Below are 22498 nucleotides of genomic sequence, written 5' to 3'. Positions count from 1 at the left end.
ATTTATATTTATATTTATATTTATATTTATATTTATATTTATATTTAAGTCAAACAAGGAATACTGTATGATATCACTTATATGGGACCTAAAAAATGAACTCCTAGAAACAGAGTACAGTGGTGGTTACTAGGGATGGGGAATGGAGGACGTGGACAGATGTTGGTCCAAGGTACACATTTCCAGTTACAAAACTAAAAACCTGAGTATCTAATGTATACTATAATGAGTATAATTATTAACACTGTATTATATCCTCAAAAGTTGCTCAGAGGGTAGATCTTAAATGTTCTCACCACAAAACAGAAATGGTAATTATGGGATGCTATCAAGGTGTTAGCTAGTGCTATGCTGGCAATCACTGGACAATAGAAACATGTACCCAACTGTGTACTTTAAAATTATACACTGTCATATGTCAATTTCACTGCAATAAAGCTGCAGGGAAGCAGTAAATACAGGCCCATGCAAAGGACAAGGAGAGGCTTTCTTTAGGTCTTAAAAGGCTCCTGCAAGACGGTTAGGGAGGCAGGAGTTGACACAGGGTGTGGCTCTGCAGGGCCCTCCCCTCATCTGCTGTGAACAGAATCACCTGGACTGCTCAGTGAGCCCCTACAACCATTTTGGAAAGTGAACCGAGAAACATCTATGAACATGCGCATACCCACTGGCCCGGCATCACACTTTGGGAATCCATCCTGCAGCAATACAGCTGCCAGTACATAAGAAGAGAGTCCCAGGATGAGGGAGGACTGTTTGTAGTGGCAAACAAATAAACAAAACCTGGAGGTCACCCGCCCATCAGAAGAGTTGTAGTAAGTGTGGCACATTCAGACAGTGGAATATTCCTCAGCTATTCAAGAATTAGTTAAAACCACCTCCACTTAACCTGGATAAACATTTATGCCATATTTTTAGGTCCAAAGGAAAAACTACTTGCTTAATAATGACTAGGAATGGTTCCAGTTTTATAACAATATAAATATATATGCATTTGCATACATTTAAGTGAACGTAAGTATTGAAGGTTATTCACACTAGTTATTCAAACTGCTAAAAGGGTTACTTCAGAGCAACAGACTGGGGGGAAGCAGACTATTAATTTTTCTTCATAGAACTCTGTATTGTGTCACTTGTAAAAACAGCATATCTAACTTCGTGATTGAAAAAGGTAAAAAGCTAAAAAGTAAATCAACTCTGAAGTGTGTTAAAAATCCAAATTTCTAGGCTCTATCTTTTGAATGAGTTTCTGCAAGAATGGAGCCATCACATGTGTCTGTCAAAGAGCTTCACAGGTGATTCCCAAACCTCACTGGGTCTGGGAACCTGAGTGTGAGCAACTCCATTTATATAACAGGCTCAACGAAACCTCTCCCCATATGTTGTAAGGATTAAGTGACAGGCTGCAGCAAGCACTGAATATATTGGAGTCCCTTCTCCCTAAGGACCCTAAGGTTATGGGACACTTACCACTCTCTCCTCAAAGCCACCCCTGATTATCTCGACCGGCACTGGTCTGCCCCTTCTCTGAATGTTGGTTCATTTTAGCTTACATTTTTAGCATTTAAAATGTTTCATTCAATCGTTTTATTTGTAATCTGAGAGCAAGACTACATTCTAGAAGGAGCCCAGTGCGTACTTTCAGATCCACTGATCATGCTCTGAAAACCAACATCTGAGTTCAGTAAATGGATGTAACTAGTGGGGCTGTTAAGTTCTCTGACACCTGTTATCAGGGGATCTTACCCCTAGCTGACAACCCCTCACCTACCTACTACAACCTTCAGGCTTCACCCACTTCTAACCCTCTGCTCTACCTTTCCACCTGGGATGTCCTTGCCGCCATCCCTGCGTGCCCAGTCAAACCTGTCTTTTTTTTTTTTTTTTAAACATTTATTGAGCTCCTACCATAAGACACCACCATGCAAGGAGTCTTACAAATTGTCTTTAGTCGTGCTTGCTTCGGCAGCACACATACAAATTGTCTTTAGTCTTTGCAACAATCCTGCCAAGTAAGCATTATTTTGGAAATGGGGAAACAGGCTCAAGAGAGATTAGGTGACCTGCTCCAGGTCTCACAGCATGTTGACTGAGCTGGGATTTGAACCCAGGTGTGTCTTTCCTTTTATCATGACAGCTCCTGGGCACAGGAACATTACCTCAAAGCGTGTGACTCCCCAGAGTCCCAGAATATTATAAGCCATTCTCCTTCTTTGTCCTCACACTCCTGAAGTGGCCCAGATGTCAGTGCTCTCCACTCACACACCAGGTGCCCAATGTGCGTGCCAGCCACGTAGGGGACACTGAGCCAGCCTTTTTCTTTGTTTAAATTTTTAAATTTTTTATTTTTGAGAGAGAGAGAGAAAGAGAGACAGACAGTGGGGCAGGGGCAGAGATACAGAGAGACAGAGAATCCAAAGCAGTCTCTAGGCTCTGAGCTGTCAGCACAGAGCCTGACACGGGGCTCAAACTCACGAACTGTGAGATCACGACCTGAGCCGAAGTCAAACGCTTAACCGACTGAGCCACCCAGGCGCCCCCCGCCTGCCTTTTTCTTAAGGAGGTAGAGCTAGTCTCCTTCCTTCCTCTCTCCTCCCTTATGCAGAAGTAGGGATTGCAGAAGAGAGGAGGGAGGTCGTCTATGGCCCTCACTCCATAGAAGCTGTCAGCCTGTTTCCCTAACTTGGAACACCTCTATGACTCTAGATTTGAAAACCACTGTTTACACCATCGTGGCTTAAATCTGGCAGAATTCCAGGGCTCCAAGCCAGGGAGGTTTCTCTCTGGGGTGCAAGATCACGGCAAAAGACCTTAATATCATGTTTGTTGCTACTTGCCCGTTCCATTAAAAAATAAGAACCACACCATAGTAAGTCCTTTGGTCGGAGTGCCTAAGAGCTGTATAGCTCTCCGTCCTAGGCTAGACTCAGAGTCTGGGGTCTGGTCTAAGAGTTTTGTCCAGTTCTGTCACATCCTGGAATGTGGAGGCCTTAGATTCTGTCACTGCCTCAAGCCTGAGATTCCTGGATAGAGATGCCACGGGTGCCTTTCTGCTGACTCAGAGTTGTTTCTAATCCAGCTGTACATGGTGTCCATGTGTTTGAACTCCTTGGGGCTGGAGGGCAGTGGAAGGCCAAGGGGAGGACCACGTGTCAGCTCTCGTTCCACAGAGCCACCCCAAAACAGAGCACATCCTTGGGGTTGGACCAGCTCCACAGACCACTCTCAACAAGTTCCCATGATGCCGGTCTACTAGGCCAGCAGAAAATGGCTGTCCCCTCCCAATTCTCCCAGAGAGCACAGGGGTCAAGCTACTTCCCCACCACTGGATATACAGTCACTCTAATGGGCACCCTTGGTCATTTCTGTTCTATTCAGCAAGTAGCAAGTCATAAGCAGGAGATATTTACAGTCTTTCCCTGTAAACCAGAGGCCTTTCGTAGGCTTCCTGATAATGAAGACATAGGACTATTACCAGACTCGCCTCTCATAGTTAAATTGTTTTCAAGAAAAGATTAAGTTAGGAACCATCTAGTCCTTTAAAATGCTATAAAGGAGTGGCCTCCTTCCCTGGCCAGGGATAGGATCCTCTGTGGCTTCCAGGCAAAGGTGGGTATGACCTCTAACTGTCACCTTCAGGCCTGGCTCCCTGCAGTGAGACCCAAGAAGACAAATGGCTCCTCCAAGCTGTAGCAGACGTGGAGACCCAGGGGCTCTCAGCCGAGGCAAAGTCTGTCTCAGAACCAACCCTCCTCCCGCCTCTGAATGCCCAGGACTCCCCATTCCGCACCCCACCTCCTAACCCATGATTTTCTGAACCTCCCAGGTCAAGGAAACTGACCTGGCCTCTGGTCCAATCTCTACGGATAGGATTTGATCATGCAACTGGCAGAGTCCACGGGTGTAGATGGCACTTGTGCCCTTTGCTGAAATGGAGCCTTAACCCAGAGAAGGCTTAACTCTAAAGGCTGAAGTTTTGGGGAAAAGCACCTACAAATGGAGAGGAGGAAGTGGGCTGGGCACACGGCTATCGACACCCATATACTCTCTAAGAGCCTGCCTGGCCAGGAAGCCCCCTTGCGAAGTTCTGAGGGTGGGTCTGTTCTCCTTGAGCAGAGAGGAAACAGACCAATGACAGGGGTTCGGAAACAGAGAAAGTGTGGGAGTTGCAGACAGGGAAAGTGGCACTTCTGGAAACAGGGCAGCAGCTGAACGGGCAAAGCCTAGTCACGAGGGCACTAAACCCACCTCACGGGATTCCAGCTGACCCTCTACGGGGTCGCAGAGCCAGGGCAATGCTCGAAGGAAGGTCTAAAGGGCAGCACTGAGGAGATCTGAAGAATCTGGGTTTGTCCCGGCACATCACTCTCCAAACCCACCAGAGCATTTGAAGGCAGAGATGTCATCCACTCAAGGGACAAGAGCAGGGTTGACACTAACCCCCTGCGAGCCAACCGAGCAAATAAGATGAAACACGTTTAGGCCAATTGCGCAGCATTTTTACTTCCACTGGGGGCAAAACAATTACTTGGCTCGTTATTAATGGATTAGCGATTTCAAAAATGAATCTCTAGTAATAGTGTTAACTAGTTTAAATTGGGTCCAGCTGTTGGGTTAATTAGCAATTAGCTCCTTTCGAGGGCCTCAAAACGTTCATTTTCCACCTACTTATCCCAAGTCACCGATTTGCACTTTGATGCCACTGAGGTTGAAAACCAATCCCAGCAAACATTAGATTCGTTGAAGAGTAAGTTCCCAAATTCAGAGACATGTAGATTTCCCATCAAGAAAAATTCCTGATTTGCCGACAAAAACGAGGAGACAAACAAGGTGCGGAGGCCAGCACCTCACTGCAGGGCTGTTCAGAGAACGGCCACCTGCGCCTGTGTGCGGGAAAGGGAGGAGGCTGCGGCTAGGGCCCACAGTCTGAAGGCTTCTTCAGACAGGCACCACCAATTCCTCACCGGGGAGCAGTGCCCACGAGAACGAACTGTTATCGCCGGGTCCCGCCCGCAGCCCTCGGCCCACTGCACACATGGCCCCTCACACTGGCTGTAGCAATGCCCCCGCTTTGCAGGAATGAAGTCTGGCTTCGTGGGCTCACTGACCTTGGAGCCGGAGTCTCCCGCGTCCCGCTGCCCGCAAACAGCTGAGAAATGTACCGGAAGCTGGCGGGCCTTGGCCTTGAAAAGGCTCCCAGGCTGGGCGGGGCTGGGGCGCGCTTCCGCCAATCCCGTCTCTCCCGTCGGAGGTCAGGACGCGCTGGATCCCACAGCGGTGCCCTTGAACGCCGGCCCGGGACTCTCCCACTGGGCTGTCTCTAGCACCTGCCCTTTCTCTCAAGCGTTGCCCTCCCCCAAGTCCGGTGCTGGAGGCGGCCTCTCCCAGGGCTCTTCCAGGTTCCTGGGCCTGCAACCTGGCTGACTGGCCGCCCAGCCATGCAGCACCGGGCTTTGGTGTGGAAGCGCGCGGGCAGGGAAACTGCCTCACCTGTTAGGGGATTTGTTTCCTCCTTCCCTCACCAGCGCCATCTCGGGGGGGGGGGGGGGGGGGCGGCTAGCTGTGGAGAATGACTCCCTACGCCCTCCCCCCGCCCACCAGCTGAGGCCTGAGAGGACTACGTCTAAAGTTCCCTCTCGAGCTGCTAGTCAGGCTCTGGGCGATTAACAGGGACCAGACGATCTTCCAACTTGTTGTCTAGGGCCTGGGTTCGGGGACAACAATCACGTTTCTCTTTTAGATCAGGCAATCTGAGGTAGACTGCTAGACAATTTCACTTTCAATCGCTACCAGTTTAATATATCGCCCAGAAGGCCCTGCAGGCCACATCCCTGCTTAAAAATAGCCCTCCTTGGGACTTGCGCCCCAAACCGGAAAGGTTGACTGTAAATAGCTGTGACCCACGAGGATTTTGGCAGCAGCCCTGACCTTTCAGAGGGAGCTGCCTAAGTCTCTGGCGACTGTCACGTACCCAGCTTCTACGCCAGGGGCACACCACCACCAGCTGGTTCCTTTCCCTTTTTAATCAGGATCCAACCCGGAGCAGGGGGTGGAGCCCAGAAATAACCTCCTACCTGGAGTGGTTCCCTTTCAGAGTTTCCGCTTCTTTTAATTCTAAACCAGGCAAAAAATAAGTATTTTACCTTTGCATGGGGTTACTGAGGAGGGCACATGAGGGGAGGGTACATGAGGGGACCTTCAGGGGTCTGGAAAGTTTCTTGATTTGGGGGGTGATTGTGTGGGTGCACACATGTGTAAAAATTCCTCAAGCTGTTCACATAAGATTCAAGCACTTTACTGTGTATTGCTCATACCTCAGTTAAAATATATGCTATCATCATGACCAGGCTTACACTGAATTGAAAGTTTTTAAAAATGTTTATTGATTTATTTTCAGAGAAAGCAACAATGCTAAGCAGGCTCTGCAACAGTCAGTGAGTGCCCCATGTAGGGCTTGAACTCACGAACCATGAGATCATGACCAGAGCCAAAATTAAGAGTCAGATGCTTAACTGACTGAGCCACCCAGGTGCCCCGGAATAAAAATTTTACAAAGTAATACTTAGGCTTTCTACAATCTACTCAAATATTTTCTAGGCTCTTCTATGTTATTTCATTAAAACAACTGCAGATTGGGACCGTCAAAAGTGATTGCACGATCTAAAGAGTCAGAGTTTCTGGTTTGCACGTTCTGACATAATGGACCCGTGGCCTCTCTTGCCCCTGGGAGCCCCCCCTCCCCCCCACCTCCCCCCAGCAGAACAGGCAGTGAGCTCTGTGAGTTGAGGTGAGGGGTAAGGTGTGGGGGCGGGGCAGGGGGAGCCCAGGCTTATTTCTTCCTAAAATAGTTCTTTTGTGGGCACACAGTTTCCAGTCAGTTCAGACACCAACTGAAATAAATCCAGTGGCCCTGAAATAGCTAGATCCCAGATCCAAAAAATGATGAGGCTTATGGAAATATAGAGTTTAAAGAAGACAGTTACAATGAGAAACCACTCTTCTTTTTTCCCCAATTCCTTACTAATGGATGTTTAGTGCCCCCCCCCCACACACACACACTTCCCAGCACCACCACCCCTTACCTCAACACTTCATCTTTTACAGGGTAATTCTACATGAGTTAGTAAGGTCTGAAGAGAACAAGTGGGCACATTGCTAAGAAAAGGGGGTGCCACTTTTGTTTTGGGGACATGGTCATCTTCAAGTTTATGACAGGGCGAGGGGGGGCACCATCTACACAGACTCAACAGAAATCCCACAGTTCCAAAAATCCTTCAAACATGATCCCTCTCATATGCCATTTCTCCCTTTCTCATCTCCGCCAACGCCCTTCAAAGTTCGGGGGCTCTACCCATACCTACTAGCCAGTATGGCCACTTGGCGGACTCTTGCCATATGGACAGGAACTGAAGTGAGGCTTGCAACTTGCTTTAGAGGAAATCTGTCCTGGGATCATTCTCTTTTCCATTCCTGAATCCCAAGGCTGGGATGTGGTGGCAGGTGAAGGTAATGCTGTGTGGGATGGCCGAATAATAAAACGAGAAGAACCTGTGCTCATGAGTCCACACCAGCTGGATTGCTCATTTCAGAATTGGAAAAGGAAGCCAGTGAAATAGGAGAAACCCAAATTCTTCCTTACCTCAGTTCTCACTTGTGTGCAACAGCTGCACCATGCTTTCTTCAGCTCCAAATATTAGCACAACTTTACCTACTTGACAAAAGATAAGAGTATTTTTATTTTTTTTAATATTTATATATTTCAGACGGGGAGGGGGAGAGAGAGAGAGAGAGAGAGAGATCCCAAGCACTGATCTGTGCTGTCAGTGCACAGACTGATGTGGGGCTCGATCTCATGAAGCATGACATCATGACCTGAGCCAAAATCAAGAGTCAGATGCTTAACTGACTAAGCCACCCAGGTGCCCCAAGTTAGAGTAGTTTTGAATATACTGTTCCATGTAGCCATTACAGTAATTCTAAGGGCAGATAAGCATCTTGTTTTATAGGTGAGGAACTTAGCCTCAGATGGAGCTAGTGATGGCTGGGCTAGGTCCACCTGAACACCCAGTCTGTTTGTGAACGTTGAGTTGCCATTAAATGAACAGAGCTGTTTGGCAAGTAATGAGTTCTTTGTGTCTGGGGATGGACAAAGGTGGTCAAACATGAGCTGTGGGTATCACAGGAAAGCTTCAAGCACTGGAAAGACAATGGGGCCCGATGGCCCTTGATATTTTTTCTGAGGTTCCCTTTAATTCTCCGATATTTTAGTGCCTACAACATGGGCTTCTTCCAAACTTTATTTTCTCCTGAACTTTAGAAGTAAAAGAATATCTGAAGAAGCACATTGCTACAAAGAAGACTAGGTAGAAAAATGCAAAAAGAATCAAATGAAGAGACTCATGAGATTTTTGAGAATCGAGAAAGGTGAAATTTAATTTGCATATAGGTGTAACCCACACCCCACCTGGCAAGTGTTAGGACACATCACAAACCCCTCTGTTAGAATCACAAATGGCAGCAGATTTGCAAAGTTACTGGACACAAACAATACACTTCTCAAAGTAACACATGGGTCTGTCCATCACGCTTGCACACACAAATAAGAAAGAAATACATTTAAATAATTCTTTGCCAAAGAGAGATGAGGATGGTAATCATGTTGCCTCACATTTGGACAGCACTTTACAGATTACAGTCGAACCCATTTTGTCCTGATGACAGCCCTGTGAGGTAGGCAGCACAGGATTCACTCTTAGCTCATTTTGCAGATGAGGAAACTGAGGCTCAAGAAGGCTTCGGCGCTGGCCTAAGGTCGCCCAGCTTGCAGATGTAGATCTGGGCCTAGGACTCAGGGCTAGGGCACCTCGTCCAGCTCTTTTACTACTGACTTTCTAGGGATAGACAAAATGGGCTGTGCAAAAGACACTGGTTCAATATCAAGTAGAACTATTCTTTTTCTTGAGCAGATGAGGTCAAGTACAATCAACCTAATGTTAATGTCATGCTGTGTGGTAGCCAAGATGAATACTTTTCTGAATCATCCATGTGTTTATACGTACAACAAAATGGTTTTCTACTTTAGCTTTGCCCTGCCTTAATTTTAAGTTACTCACAGCCATGGAAAAATGACACTATGATTAGATTTCATTGACCCAAGTCTTATCAGGATTCATGTAGTGGCATCTGTAATCAGTCATTATCTAAACTTACAGTCTGGTATCTTATTGAAATGAAAATGAATCTTGTTCATTTATTCCTTCTGGCTGTGGGCATTAGCCTGGCTCTGTTCTGGCTCTATTCTTTAGTCATAAATAATGTATTATTTATCCCACATAATATATATCCCATATATAATATACCCCACTTCAAAAGTAGTAAAAATGGGAAACTTCACAGGTTAGATTAAAAAAATATTTAAAGCAAAGAGAATCATTTTTTCAGGGGGGATAAAATCAAACTTTGAAAAGAAATCTAAATAAAATCCTTTATTTTAAAATAAACATTGATTTGGCAGGGGGGTGGAATAACCCCTCTATTGTATTACTCTTTTCAGTTAAGAATTTAAAAGTGGCCCAGTCATTACCAACCCAAAGTTTTGTGAGAGAAGAGGAACTGATCCCTCATCATATACTCCAAATTGGAATGTGATGGATTTTTCTCTTCCAAGTTATTCAGTATCTATGAGTTTCATTTGTTTTTAAGCAGTACTTTAACATGTATGAAATCTAACAAAGTAATGGGGGCTTTGTGTGAGAGCCACTCAAAACTATTGCAACAGTAGTTTAAAATTCTCCCTTTAAATTCCTTCAGAGAAACACTAAGGACAAGTGACAACGTTCTACTTCATGCCTAAGTCTGTCACATAATATACTGGCTTAAGTAAGAGATTTGTCCCTGCAGCAAAAGTGGATGTCTTAGTTAATAACCGAAGGCATCCCCTAAAAGCCCCAAGATAATTTCATAGACAGTACAAAATGCGGGTATTCATCTGAAAGCATGAAATTGGCTTTTACTTCTGATTTTCTAGGTTAATTTGGTAACAATTCAAGGGTTTGCTATTTGGTTGTGAGAGGCTGACCTGCCTTCTACTCTTAGAAATGGGTCTCATATAATGGAATATAGGCAGACACAGCTGGGAGTGCACACTCTAACAATAAATACAAAGCTTGCAAGGCAGAAGAGGATGAGTGCTTTAACAATCGGAAGAAGCACTGCAAACTGCTCTTGGGGATTTTAAACGTGACCAAAGTGAGGTTTTTAAAATGCACGTTCTTTTCCCAGATGGTCCAGAAATGGTACAGGTCATGAAAAGGAGCTCCTTGGAGGTGGAGTCCTCACTTTCGCAGCTCCAGCAAAGGCTTCAGGCTCCAGAAAGCAGGAAGGACGCATAACTCAGTAAAACGCTAAGGGTCACCATAGCAGTTGACAGTGCCCGTGGATGACCACTAGGGGGCGCTTCCAACATTCTGCAGGAAATAGGCGAGAAAGCTTTGTCATTCGTTGAGGAAACCACAGCTCTCCAAAAGGGGAGGAGCCTTTGGAAATTCCTCTAGCTCCCATTTTTCTTTAGTAAGATTGGCTGCAGTGCCTCAGGAACATCTGGGTCAGGGAAATAAGGGTCCAAACTTCCCCGGGGAAGTGCACACAGAGTGACCTCTTCCCCTCTGGAAGACTCTGGGGACCTCAAAGCAGACCGCATGGATGTTTCCACATGTTGTTTTGCCTGAAACTACTATGCGTGTGGTCCTGTCACGGATTTTTCCTGGTTTAGTCCACCTTCCAAGACTGGTTTTGAGCCAAGAAAGTTAACCTTTATTTTCCTTTTCTTCTGCAAGACTTTGAGGTGCTTGGTGCAATTGACATGTATTAGTTCGAATGCTCAGTTTTTGAACACTGAGAAATAAATTGCAAGATATGCATTGTTAGGATCCAAACAACCCATGCTTATCATGCATCAAGGTGCATCAACCTCTTATTTGAAACTAAAGAGAACAGACAAGCAGCTTTTCAAAAAAAGAAAAATAAAGCATCCATAAATAACCCTCCTTGGGTTTAGTGCTACACTGTTGGCTAATATGAGCTATTGAAAATATTTTTGGAATGGTCTTCAAATATTATAAATATTTTCTTTTGCTTACTTGGTATTTCACTATAGAGCTATGTACAGAGATGGCGCTTACCATGCAGGAAAAATATACATTCTCCACCTCTATGGTACATTATGAAGGCTAGAATTTCCACTGGGTCTTATGAGCCAGCAAGTTGAATTTATTAGTCAGCCATCAGTTATAACAACATAATTAAAGTGCAAAGAAGGAAGGAAAGCAGCTAGATAGATCAGTTTTTTCATGGTCAGCATTAACATACTTCATGCCTCTAAGAGAAAATGTCAGGTGCAATAGGCTCAGGTAACAATAACTCTGTATCTTTTTCTCTTTTCTTCTTTTAAAGCAGAGATCTCCCTGAGAAGAGAAGAGGGAGGTAAACATGAGATAGCCCTATTTCTTCAACAACCAACAATCCTGGGAAGAGTAAGGTCACTTCCCCAGCACATGACAGAAGAACTAAGTCCTGCCCTTAGTTTTCTGATATAAGAGCTGTTGAGTGGTTGGTCCCATTTCCCATACACTTCCAGTACTTTCAGTCATAAATATCCCTAAAGTTAAAAACAAAGATGACCGGGGAAGAACTTCTACCAACAGCACACAGAAGTGTGGGTTTTAAAAAGAAGATCCCATTACACAACGTTTTAAAAACACAGCCAGTATTCATAGTGAGCCAAAAAATGGTTTGTATAAATCAGAAAAAGTCCCCACATTACTGCGGGGAGGGTGGTGGGGAACAAGCACAGCAAGGTGATAATTTTCAAGGATATCTGATCGCTCAGCCTAAAACCCCCACAGCGCTTGGTGGCCCTCTGTCCTATCCCACAGCGTTCTTGGGGAGGTGTGCAGGCACCTTTTTGCAAACTCCGCACCTGCCTCTCTGAGGGCACTGGCTTCTTGGGCACCACAGCCTCGGGAGGAAGCCCCGCCCCACCTGAAGTCAGCTGCCAGGCAGGAACCACGGGCAAAGCCTATTGAGTTGTTTTTTGGTTTTTTTTTTTTAAGTTGCATTCACTTGACTTTCATCACGTCTTTCCTATCCTGTTGCCTAAAAACCAAAAAAGCAGTTTCAGAACATGCCATCCCTCCAATGTAAATATTTAGAATGCACTGAAAACCATGCACATGCTTGTACACTGAAATTGCTCGTGTGGTGGTCCATCCCTGAAGAGGAAGCCTCAGCTTTTCTGGAAGCTTATAACAAAGAAAACATAACAGAAGCAGTTAAACCCTAGGAGAAAGTTGGTAGTTGTACCCAAGCCAGTAAAGTGCCAGACAAGCAGCTCAGGCCTTTTTCCACAGATCTTTGTCCCCAAGTTCTAACAGAACACGGGCAAACTTTGAAATCTACCTTCTTACCTGCTTCATTACAATGGCTACCAGCATCTCCTATATTACATTCCCTTATGAAAAATGCACCATCAGCTTTGCTAAGGATCAGTCTTTTCACCTTCCCACCCAAGTCTGAAGCATCTGTCTTTGACCCCAAACAGCTGGGCTTCCCTGGCTGGAGACAGAATTCCAGTTGGGTTCCATCTTCTTCAGTGGACAAAGGAGACTGGCTTTGTCTCTATCCCTGGTCCACACTGCACGGTGGGAGGCATGGCATGCATGGCTCAGTTCTGTCCGTCCCACTTTCCATGAGAATTCTACGGAGTCAGGGGCAAGGCCAGATCTTCAAGCAGGGAGCCGAGGTTCAATTTTTAGTGACAGTTCATACAGCGTATCTTCATCTATGATGAGGGCTTTGTCAAGCAGGTACTGAGTCACCTGGAGGAACAGGGAAATCCGAGCTTTTGGTTCTTACAGAACTCCACTACTCACATTTTCTGAATGGAATCTGACACAATTAAACATTTTCTCTTAGACACTTAAAAAATGTTATGTAACTTCTTAAGAATCATGAATATTTTCTCATTGTAAAAAAAACCCCAAAAACAATCACACATTTCCAGTCCTCTCCCAGCTAACCGCAGGCACCACTGCTATCATGTGGTTTGTATCCTCCAGAGGGTCCTATCTTTCTAGATATTCAATGTACTTAATAGAAATCTTTTTTCTCTTATTAGTGGTATCCTACTGTACATCTTCTTCTGGTTTCATCTCTTCACTGTAAGTCCTGGAGAGCCCTGATTACACAGAATGTCAGTACACAGAATGTTAACTGCTATACAGTATTAACCTGTGATCAGAGGTTATTGAACGATCTCTTATTGATGGGTGTTTAGCTGCTGTCAGTATCCCACTATTACCCAATGTGACAGTGAAATACAGTGAAATCCTCCTTAGCACGTTTCCTGTGCTCACTCAGGAATATTCCTTTGGGACAGACAAAATGAAATGAAATGAAATGACACTAAGATAAAAATGTTGGGGCCTGGAGTATTTCCATGGAAATATTTCTTTAATTTTACTGATATGACTTACATAAGTAAAATTAATAGTCTGATTGGTTCTAACATATATATCACAATACAGGACACTCCCGCTACCCCACGAAGTTCCCTCTTTCAGCTTCCCAGTCAATCTGCTCCCAGAAGCAGCCACCGCTAGGACTTCTGTTACCAGGTATTAGTTTTGTTGACTCTAGAATTTGAGGTAAGTGTGTGCTTGGTGTCCAGCTCCTTTCACTCAGCATAGTGTTTTGAGGTCCATCCATGCTGTGGCGTGTATCATTAGTCTGTCCTGTCACTGCTGAGCAGTGCTGCATGGTGTAGATACACCACGTTCGTTTAGCAGTTCATCTGTTTGTGGACACCTGGGCTATTTCCAATTTTTGGCTATTATTAAGAAACGCTACGAACATCTTATACAAGACTTTCAATGAGCATGTTTTCATTTGGATAAACGCCTAGGAGAGGAATTCCTGGGTCCTAACGTAGATGCATATTTAATGTTTTAAGAAATATCCACACAACACAGTTTTCCAAAGTAGATGAACCATGTTCTTCTCACCGGCAATGTAGGAGAAGTCTGGTTGCTCAGTTCGTCAATTTTTAATTTTAAAATATGATGTAAACTAACCTCTCAAATTGCTGTACCTATAGTATATGAGAGTACCTGGTATCACACACTGTAACTAATGTTTGATATTACCAATATTCTAAAATTTGTGAAAATGATGCCTCAGTATAATTTGCATTTCTCTTCCTTCTCACCAGTGAAGCCGAACATTTTTCAAATATTTACTGGCCATTTTTGTTCTTATTCTGTGAGTTACCTCACCTGTTCATAGCTTTGCCTATCTTTCTACTGAGTTGTTTATACTTTTCTTAAAGACGAATAAGAATACTTTTATTCTGTCTCTTTTACCTGTTATAAAATATCATCTCCTCCTCTACTGGTTTTATTTTTGCTTTTTAAAATAATTTCCTTTTGTCACATAGAAGTTTTTAATTTTGATGCAGCAAGCTTAACCAATCTTGTCTTTTGCAGCTCTTACATTCAATGCTTAAGAAGGTGTTTCTAATCTACAGGTCATGAATATTTTGTCCTATATTTTATTCACATAATTTAATATTTCTTTTTACATTTAGATAATGAGCTCATCTGGATTTTGTGTGTGTGTGAATGGTAGCAGATGGAGAGCCAAAATTCCTATTCCATTTACTTGAATGGTCAATTTCTTTCCGGCACTTTCTGTAAATGCCTCCTTTATTCCATATTAGATTTTCATAGAGACAAATCTCCATCTTGACTGTATCCCACTCCACTGAATTTGTATTCCTGCACCAATATAGTCCTGTTCTATTCACTATAGTTTTAAGACATGTGTCTGTATCTGGTAGGGAAAGCTCTTTCTTATTCTTCTTATTTTTCAAAAAATCCTTGTCTGTTTTTTTTTTCCTAAGCTTCCTTATGGGTTTCAGGATAAGTCTGTCAAGTTCTATAAAATAATAAGGAAAAACTGGCTTTGAGTTATATGGGAATCTTCTGTACTATTTTTCTGTAAAGCTAAAATGATTCTAAAAAATAATATCTATTAAAAATGAAAAAAGGAAAGGGAAGGGAAGACCAGCTGTGGCTGGGATAGAGAAAGAAAGCGGGTCTATAAAGTGAGACGGGTCTTGAAAGATGAATAGGGGCCATGTAATGTAACACTTCTTGGACACATCTAGACCTTTTCTTTCTTTATCCTAAGAGCAATGAAAAACCTATAAAATATTTTATGCAAGGGACAAACATATTTTTACCTTGTGTTTCAGAGAGTTCTATCTGACTGTAATTTGTAGAATGGACTTTACATCCTAGAGTGAATGCAAGTAGACCAAGTAACAGATACTGGTAGCTTGGACCAGGGTGGTGGTGTAGACACATTAATGAGAAATATAAAATATACAATTGCTAGAACTTGATAAATTGGGTGTTCTTTTTGCCTGCTTTCTTTCTCTGTCTCTCTCTTTTCCTCTTTCTATCCTTCCTTCCTTCTTCTTTCTCAGAGTTGCCAAAGATTTGTCTGTTTTATTGGTCTTTCCTGTGAGTCAGCTTTTGGTATTATTGATCAACTTTACCACTGTTTCTAATTCATTAATTTCCGCTTTTCTATTTATTAATTCCCTTAACAACCACACAATATTACCTTTGACTGATGGTCTATTCGATAGCAAGTCTGCTGGAACTGGCGTATCTCTCTGATGATGTGTGATATCTAATAAAGAAACAATAACAACAAAAGCAAAGCAAAAGGATTGCATCACATTCTTCTGGGCCCTATCCACAAGCAGTCAGGCATTCTCTCCAGTGAAGTGTTGGAGCCGTGCCCTATCATTCTCTATGCCCAGGGGTTTCTTGCCCTTCAAAGAGTCACATGAAATGTAAACAGCAAGAAGATATTGCATTCACAATCAGAAGAACAGGTAGCACCGGGTGACCTCAGGTTCAGCAGGTGGTTTACCTCAGGTGGTAAACTCTGGGTGTTATTTTCCTGGGCTCCTTGCTTCTAACTTGGTGCTCAGAACCTGGTTGTCCAGCACAAAGCTTTCAGCACCTATCACTGCTCCATCTTAGAGAGTCATCCCTGGAGTTATTCCCCACCCCTTTGCCCAGAATGCAAGCTGCAACACCCCTGCTGACAATCAGCCACATCATGTATTAAACCTGATGGCCCCCAACTCTTTCACCTCAAAATGAAAATGCAAACAGTAACCTCCATGACTTAGCCTCCCTCTTCTCTATAAGCCATTGAAGTCATCAAAATAGGCTGATTATGAAATTACTACCTACCATTCTCATTTTGGAGAAATTGACAAGGCCTTCCTCAGTAAAGTTTGGTGTTCCTTCTTCAATAAATGCTAGGTCTGTCAGGTACATCCCCAGATAAGGAACAGCTGGGGGGTTACAGCTGCAAAACCAAGGAACACTGTTCTCAAGCTCATTCACAGAAATATCGAATTCCCTCCCCTGTTTAACAGGATGTAATATACTGCTTCAATCCTGAAGAATAAAGTCTTTTAATCCCATCTTCAGAAGCAGTCTCCTGATATTAAGAGTTTTAAATACATCTCACAATAGACTATAATAGAAAATTACAGCCCATACTTTACAATGTGTTTGAGACAATGGCGCGTTCAAACAACAGGATGCCTTACAGACAAATACAAAACAGGTGCTGGCAGTACTTGGAAACTAGCCGTATGAGCATGTAGGAACCCCCTGAGCCCTCACCTCCTTAGAGTGTAAACAGGAAACTTTAAAGAACTGGGTATAAAAATCAATGTGATTAGAGCTTGTAAAGCTTGCGTTCTGATTTAGTTAGTATTTCAGTGTTTTGGAAGGTATAGACTTAACTAATATCACGACCGCACACTACATAGATGCCTTGTGTTTGGTTTTTGAGGGGGGTACACTTGGTCTTCTCAGAGTCAAGAGTGAGGCCATGGACTTTTGGACCAGAGACAACTGGGTCTGAGTCCCAGTATGACCACGTACTGAGTGATGCTGGTCAACCTCTATGAACCACAGTCTCTTCATCTGTAAAATGGAGACAATAAAACTTATCTCTTTAGTTCACTGTCAGGCTTAAATAAGACGCATGGAGCACTATGCATGGCGTCTGTCATGGAGTGAGGATCTGGTGTAGTTCTTCTACTGCTGTTGTTGTTCCTACAAGTCTTCTGCTTGCTCATGGCATCACAGGACTAACGTTTTCCAGAGCAAGTCAAGTATGTGCAGTAGATCATAAGAAAACCCAGCTGCAGGAGAACAGGTTCTATTCTCTCTCTCTCTCTCTCTCTCGGTCTGTCTCAGGAGACAGTAATGACCCGGCAATAAAAGGCCACAAATACATAACAATAATTAATAGGTCCTAGAATATTTTTGAAAAGTCACAAAAAATCATGTACTGTGCTTAGATTAACAAATATCAAACCAAGAAACTTCTTATAGTAAAACATGTTTGATTTTAGAGTAAAAGCTGGCGATGTTTTCTTCTTGCTTGGGACAGTCTACATGCCATGAGTATATCCACAAGACACTGTATGCATAGTATTTCAAATGAAAAGAAAAATTAGGAAAATATCTAGATGATGGAAGTTATTTCCCATTTGTTTTTCTTTTCAAAGCAAAGTAGGAGGCAGGCCACTATGTGTATATTGTAAACATTATTTAAATATATTTTTGCATTATGAATAACTTAATAATTAAAGTAAACATACTTTTTAAGGGTTTCTCTGAGATTTTTAAATCTTCCTTCAGATGAAACAGTCTTCTGAAGTTTGTCCATTAGAGCTTTTGTCTAGAAAGAAACAAATAAATTAGTATGTCATGAAAATTTTCCTATGTTTTGACAAGACAGGTAGGGTTACCAAAAGATGCTCAATTCCCTTCTACAGTGGCTGGGGCTGACACCTTTGTCAGACTGTTGTCATGTGACAGACATGGGGCATTATGGTTAAATTTCATGTTAAAAAAAATAACATGTGGAGAAGAGAAAGTGACTACACTGCTCATTTAGCCAAAAAGAGGAAAATCCATAGAAAAAAATTGCAATGGCACAAGAAACAGGGATTTAAAGAATTGACAAAGCACTGTTGAATTAGGGAACCTTAAAGGAGAGGTCTCATGTCAGGTGGTTTTCAGGGTGAATCTTTCTGCATGTTAATTTCCAAATTATCAAAACACAGACTTGGTTGCTTGGCTATCTTCTACTACAAACCCCTTGTTTTGTGATCATAGTCATCAACTTGTTAGAGAAGTATAACTGATGTTTGCCAAGAAATAAAACTGTTGTCGACATCGATCTGGAGTCTCTTCCACGGACATGGGAGAATGGTAGGGTGGCCCTTGGGGGTGATGACCCACCCCTGGTAACACCCATGCCCAGGCAAGGGAGCAGGGACACTTGGAATGCCCAGGCTGGGACTCCTCAGATGACTCTGCCTCAGTCTGGGGAGGAGCTGCACGCTTCAGGAGAGCTTTCAGAATGACTCAAAGGGCTGCCTTCCTCATCCTGCTTCCTGAGGACTCTGAAAGAGGACAGCCAGCAAGGTCTGGGCAGGGGTGGAGGGATAGGAGGGGGCTGGGCTGGGCTGGGCAGGCCTCCTGCCTGGCCCAGAGCTGGCCTTGGGTGAAAGAAGCTGCAGAAATATAGTCTGTCCTATAGCCACAGACCAGATTCAGTGGGCTTCATAGTGCACATTTACCAGGCCTTCTGAATGTCGCCCAGACTGGACTCAGATCTGAAGAAGAGACAGCTACAGAGCAGACAGTATGATGAGAGCATCTGGAGCAGGGCATATCTGCAACCAGGCACTACCTGTTGTGACTAGACTGAGGTCCTGGGCCCCAGAGGATAGTCCATCACCCATCCTAAAGCCCTTTTAGATGATACATATATATGTGATTGAAATGGTATTTAATCTATTATGCCTATTTAATGCCCCTACAGGTAGTACATTCAAATTTGAAAAAAAAAAAAAAAGATTTTAATATTAGTCTTATCACCCCTATTCCTTAGTCCTTTATCCCTGAAGCTGCATCCTGTCAAACACATAAATATCACTTAAGTCAACTATGGGGAAGGCCTAGCGTTTCCTTCTTTTTCTCTCAAGTTTTTAAATTCCAGTTAGTTAACGTAAAGTATAATATCAGTTTCAGAGGTAGAATTCAGTGATTCATCACTTATACACAACACCCAGTGCTCATCACAAGTGCCCTCCTTAATACCCATCACCCGTTTTACCCACCCCCACCCCGCCCACCTTCTCTCCAGTAACCCTCTCGGTTTGTTTTCTGTAGTTTAGTCTGTTTTCTCTTTGCCTTCCTCTTCCCGCCCCCTCCCCATATTCATCTGTTTTGTTTCTTAAATTCCACATATGAGTGAAATCATTCAGTATTTGTCTTTCTCTGACTGACTTATTTTGCTTGGCATAATACTCTCTAGCTCCACCCATGTCTTGCAAATGGCAACATTCCACTCTTTTCTATGGCTAATATTCTATTATATACAAATATACCACATCTTCTTTTTCTATTCATCAGTTGATGGACATTTGGGCTCTTTCCATAATTTGGCTATTGTAGATAATGCTGCCATAAACATCCGAGTGTATGTATCCCTCCGAAGCAGTATTTTTGTATCCTTTGGGTAAATACCTAGTAGGGCCACTGCTGAATCACAGGCCTAATGTTTTCTTAAAGAAGATTTAAGAATCCCTTGATACCAACTTCAGATGAAAAATAAATAGGGGAAAGTGAATGAAAGAGAAGGCAGAGGAGTGACTTACTGACCTCGAGGAAATGTGACAATGTGTGTGACAGGATAATACGCTCTTTGTGTCTAATGCCCAATGGCTGAGGCCAACATTGTCTTAGGGGGAGGCAAAAGCTAGCCACAACAAGGGCATCAGTGTCCAGCTTTTCGATTCTGATACAGCTGTCTGAAACCCGTTTTAAAAACAGTATTTCAACACCCATCATAACAGAAATCTCTCAAAAAAACTAGGAAGAGAGGATAGTTTCCTCAATTTTATAAAAAGCATTTACAAAACACCTACAGCTAGCATTATCCATAATGGTGAAAAACTGAATGTTTTCCCCACAAGGATGAAGACAAGGAAAGTATGTCTTTTCTCACCACCCTAATTCAACATAGTATTGGAAGTTTAGCCAGAGCAATAAGGCAAGAAAAGGAAATAAAAGGCATATGAATTAGAAAGAAAGAAATAAGACAGATCCTATTTACAAGTGACAATTGTCTATATAGAAAATCCGAAGGCATCTACAAAAAAGCTCCTAAGACTAATTAGTGAGTTTAGCAAGGTTGCAGATACATCACCAACATAAAAAAAAAAAAAAAAAAAAAAAATCACATTTGTATATACTAACAATGAACATGTGGAAACCAAAAATAAAACCACAGTAATATTTAAAATTTCCCCACAGAAAATGAAATATTTAGGTATAAATCTAACAAAACATATACAGGACTTGCATGCTGAAAATTTCAAAATGCTGGTTTAAGAAAGCCTAAGAAATGGAGAAACATACTGTGTTTGTGGACTGGAAAATTCAACATAGTAATAAGACTCAACATTGGTTTAATGAAATTTCAATAAAAATGTCAATAAAGGGGCACTGGGTGGCACAGGTGATTAAGTGTCTGACTCTTGATTTTGGCTCAGATCACAATCTCACGGTTCATGAACTGGGCTCTGTGCAGACAGGGCGGAGCCTGCTTGGGATTCTTTCCCTCCCTCTCTCTCTGCCCCTCCCATACTTGATCTCACTCTTTCTCTCTCAAAATAAATAAACATTAAAAAATCTCAATACAGTTTTTTTAGACATAATTTTTTTTACTAAAATTTATATGGAAAGTCATAGCACCTAGCGTAGCTAAAATAATTTTGAAACGGAAGGATAAAGTGGGAGGAATAGAGAAAGAACTCTCAGATCTCAAAGGTGAGAAAAAAATCCAATTAAAAAATAAGCTGCAGACATTTCATTGAAGAGAATAAACAGATGGTAAACTAGCATATGAAAAGATGTTTAACAACATTAGCCATTAGGAAAATGCAAATTAAAACAATAATGAGATATCAAAAGGGCTAAAATAAAAAAACTGTGATAACACCAAATGTGGGCAAGAATTTGGAGAAACTAGCTCACTCATACTTGGCCGATAGAAGTATAAAGTGGCACAGCCACTCTGGAAAAGAATTTGACAGTGTCTTATAAAACTAAACGCACAATAACCATATGATCCAGCAACTGCACTCTTAGGCATTTATCCCAGAGAAACAAAAAGTTATAGTCACACAAAACCTATACATGAATGTGCACAGCAGTTTTATTTGTAATAGCCCCAACCCGAAAATAATCCAGATGTTCTTCAAGGGGTGAATGGCTAAAACGTCCTGTATTTATACCATGAGTACCACTTAGCATTAAAAAGAAACTAAATACTGATACATGTAACACCATGAATGGATCTCACGGGAGTTTTTAGAAAGGCAATCTCAAAATGTCATATACTGTATGATTCCACTTATGTAATGTTCTTGAAATGACGAAATTTTATAGAGATGGAAAACAGATTTTTGGTCGCCAGGAGTTAGGGAGGGGCAGGGAGGAAGCGGCTATGGCTATAAAAGGGTGGCAGGGGGGATCCTGGTACCAAAACTGTGTTGATCTTGACTACTGTGGTAATAAAAGGGCATAAATGTAAATACACACAGACACAAATGAGTGTATGTAAAACTGATGGTTTGAATGAGGTGAGTGGACGTTTCCAATGCGAACCTCGTGGGTGGGATATGTTTATACTTACACAAGAGTTTACATTGGGGGGCAATTGGTGTAGGGTGTAGGGGATTTCCATTATCTTTTACAAACTGTATGTGAACCTACAATGATCTCAACATATAAAGTGTTTTTTTAAAAACAGTACTTATAGAAGCTGTGGCTTTTATTTGCAAGGTCCAGGCTTTGTTGACAGAAAAAGAATTTGCCTCTGGCACCAGTAGGATGTGGAGGAGTCTGGAAAATTCCCCCAACGCCCTTTGAGAGGCCCAAGGTAGCTGTCTGCTAATAAAGGAGTAAGCCTGCCCACCACGGATCACCAAGGGCAGGGAACCCTGTAGGAAAGGAAGGACACACCCGATTTCAGAGGACCAGCAGAGCCAGTGAGAGCTGAAGGGCAGGTGAGCTCAGCTAAGCCCTCAATCGCTGCGCCCCTTTGATGGGCAGATCAGGCAGACCATACATATACCTGACATAGGCAATTCGAGGCAGCCCACACCCAGTGACCGGCTAGCAGAAGGCTACAATAGGTGGGTGCACACAGCCTCCCTCAAGCCCAGAGGAGCCCTTCCCAACACCCACCAACACCCAGGGAGAAAGCCAGGAGAAAGGGCACGGAAGAAACTGATTTCATTTGCACATTGAAAATATTGAAT

General features: G+C 42.9%; 2 protein-coding genes across 2 annotated transcripts in view; both read right to left on the bottom strand.

Moving 5' to 3' along the window:
* CKMT2 (creatine kinase, mitochondrial 2) overlaps nucleotides 1–5160 on the bottom strand; it is a 36773-nt gene extending 31613 nt beyond the window's left edge. Inside the window, exon 1 of the mRNA XM_049649735.1 lies at nucleotides 5109–5160. The gene's annotated coding sequence lies outside the window, so the exon portion shown is untranslated. The remainder of the gene's footprint in view (nucleotides 1–5108) is intronic.
* Nucleotides 5161–8319: 3159 nt separating this feature from the next.
* Nucleotides 8320–22498, bottom strand: part of RASGRF2 (Ras protein specific guanine nucleotide releasing factor 2) — a 223728-nt gene continuing 209549 nt past the window's right edge. Inside the window, exons 23-26 of the mRNA XM_049648890.1 lie at nucleotides 17759–17838; nucleotides 16329–16446; nucleotides 15685–15753; nucleotides 8320–12875 (exon numbers count right to left, since the gene is read on the bottom strand). Coding sequence (XP_049504847.1) covers nucleotides 12783–12875; nucleotides 15685–15753; nucleotides 16329–16446; nucleotides 17759–17838 — 360 coding nt within the window. The 3' untranslated portion in view covers nucleotides 8320–12782. The remainder of the gene's footprint in view (nucleotides 12876–15684; nucleotides 15754–16328; nucleotides 16447–17758; nucleotides 17839–22498) is intronic.

The sequence above is a fragment of the Panthera uncia genome (genome assembly GCF_023721935.1).
Source record: "Panthera uncia isolate 11264 chromosome A1 unlocalized genomic scaffold, Puncia_PCG_1.0 HiC_scaffold_17, whole genome shotgun sequence".
Lineage (NCBI taxonomy): Eukaryota > Metazoa > Chordata > Mammalia > Carnivora > Felidae > Panthera > Panthera uncia.
The sequence above is the reverse complement of the archived record's forward strand: the minus strand, read 5'-3'. Positions and strand labels throughout refer to the sequence as shown.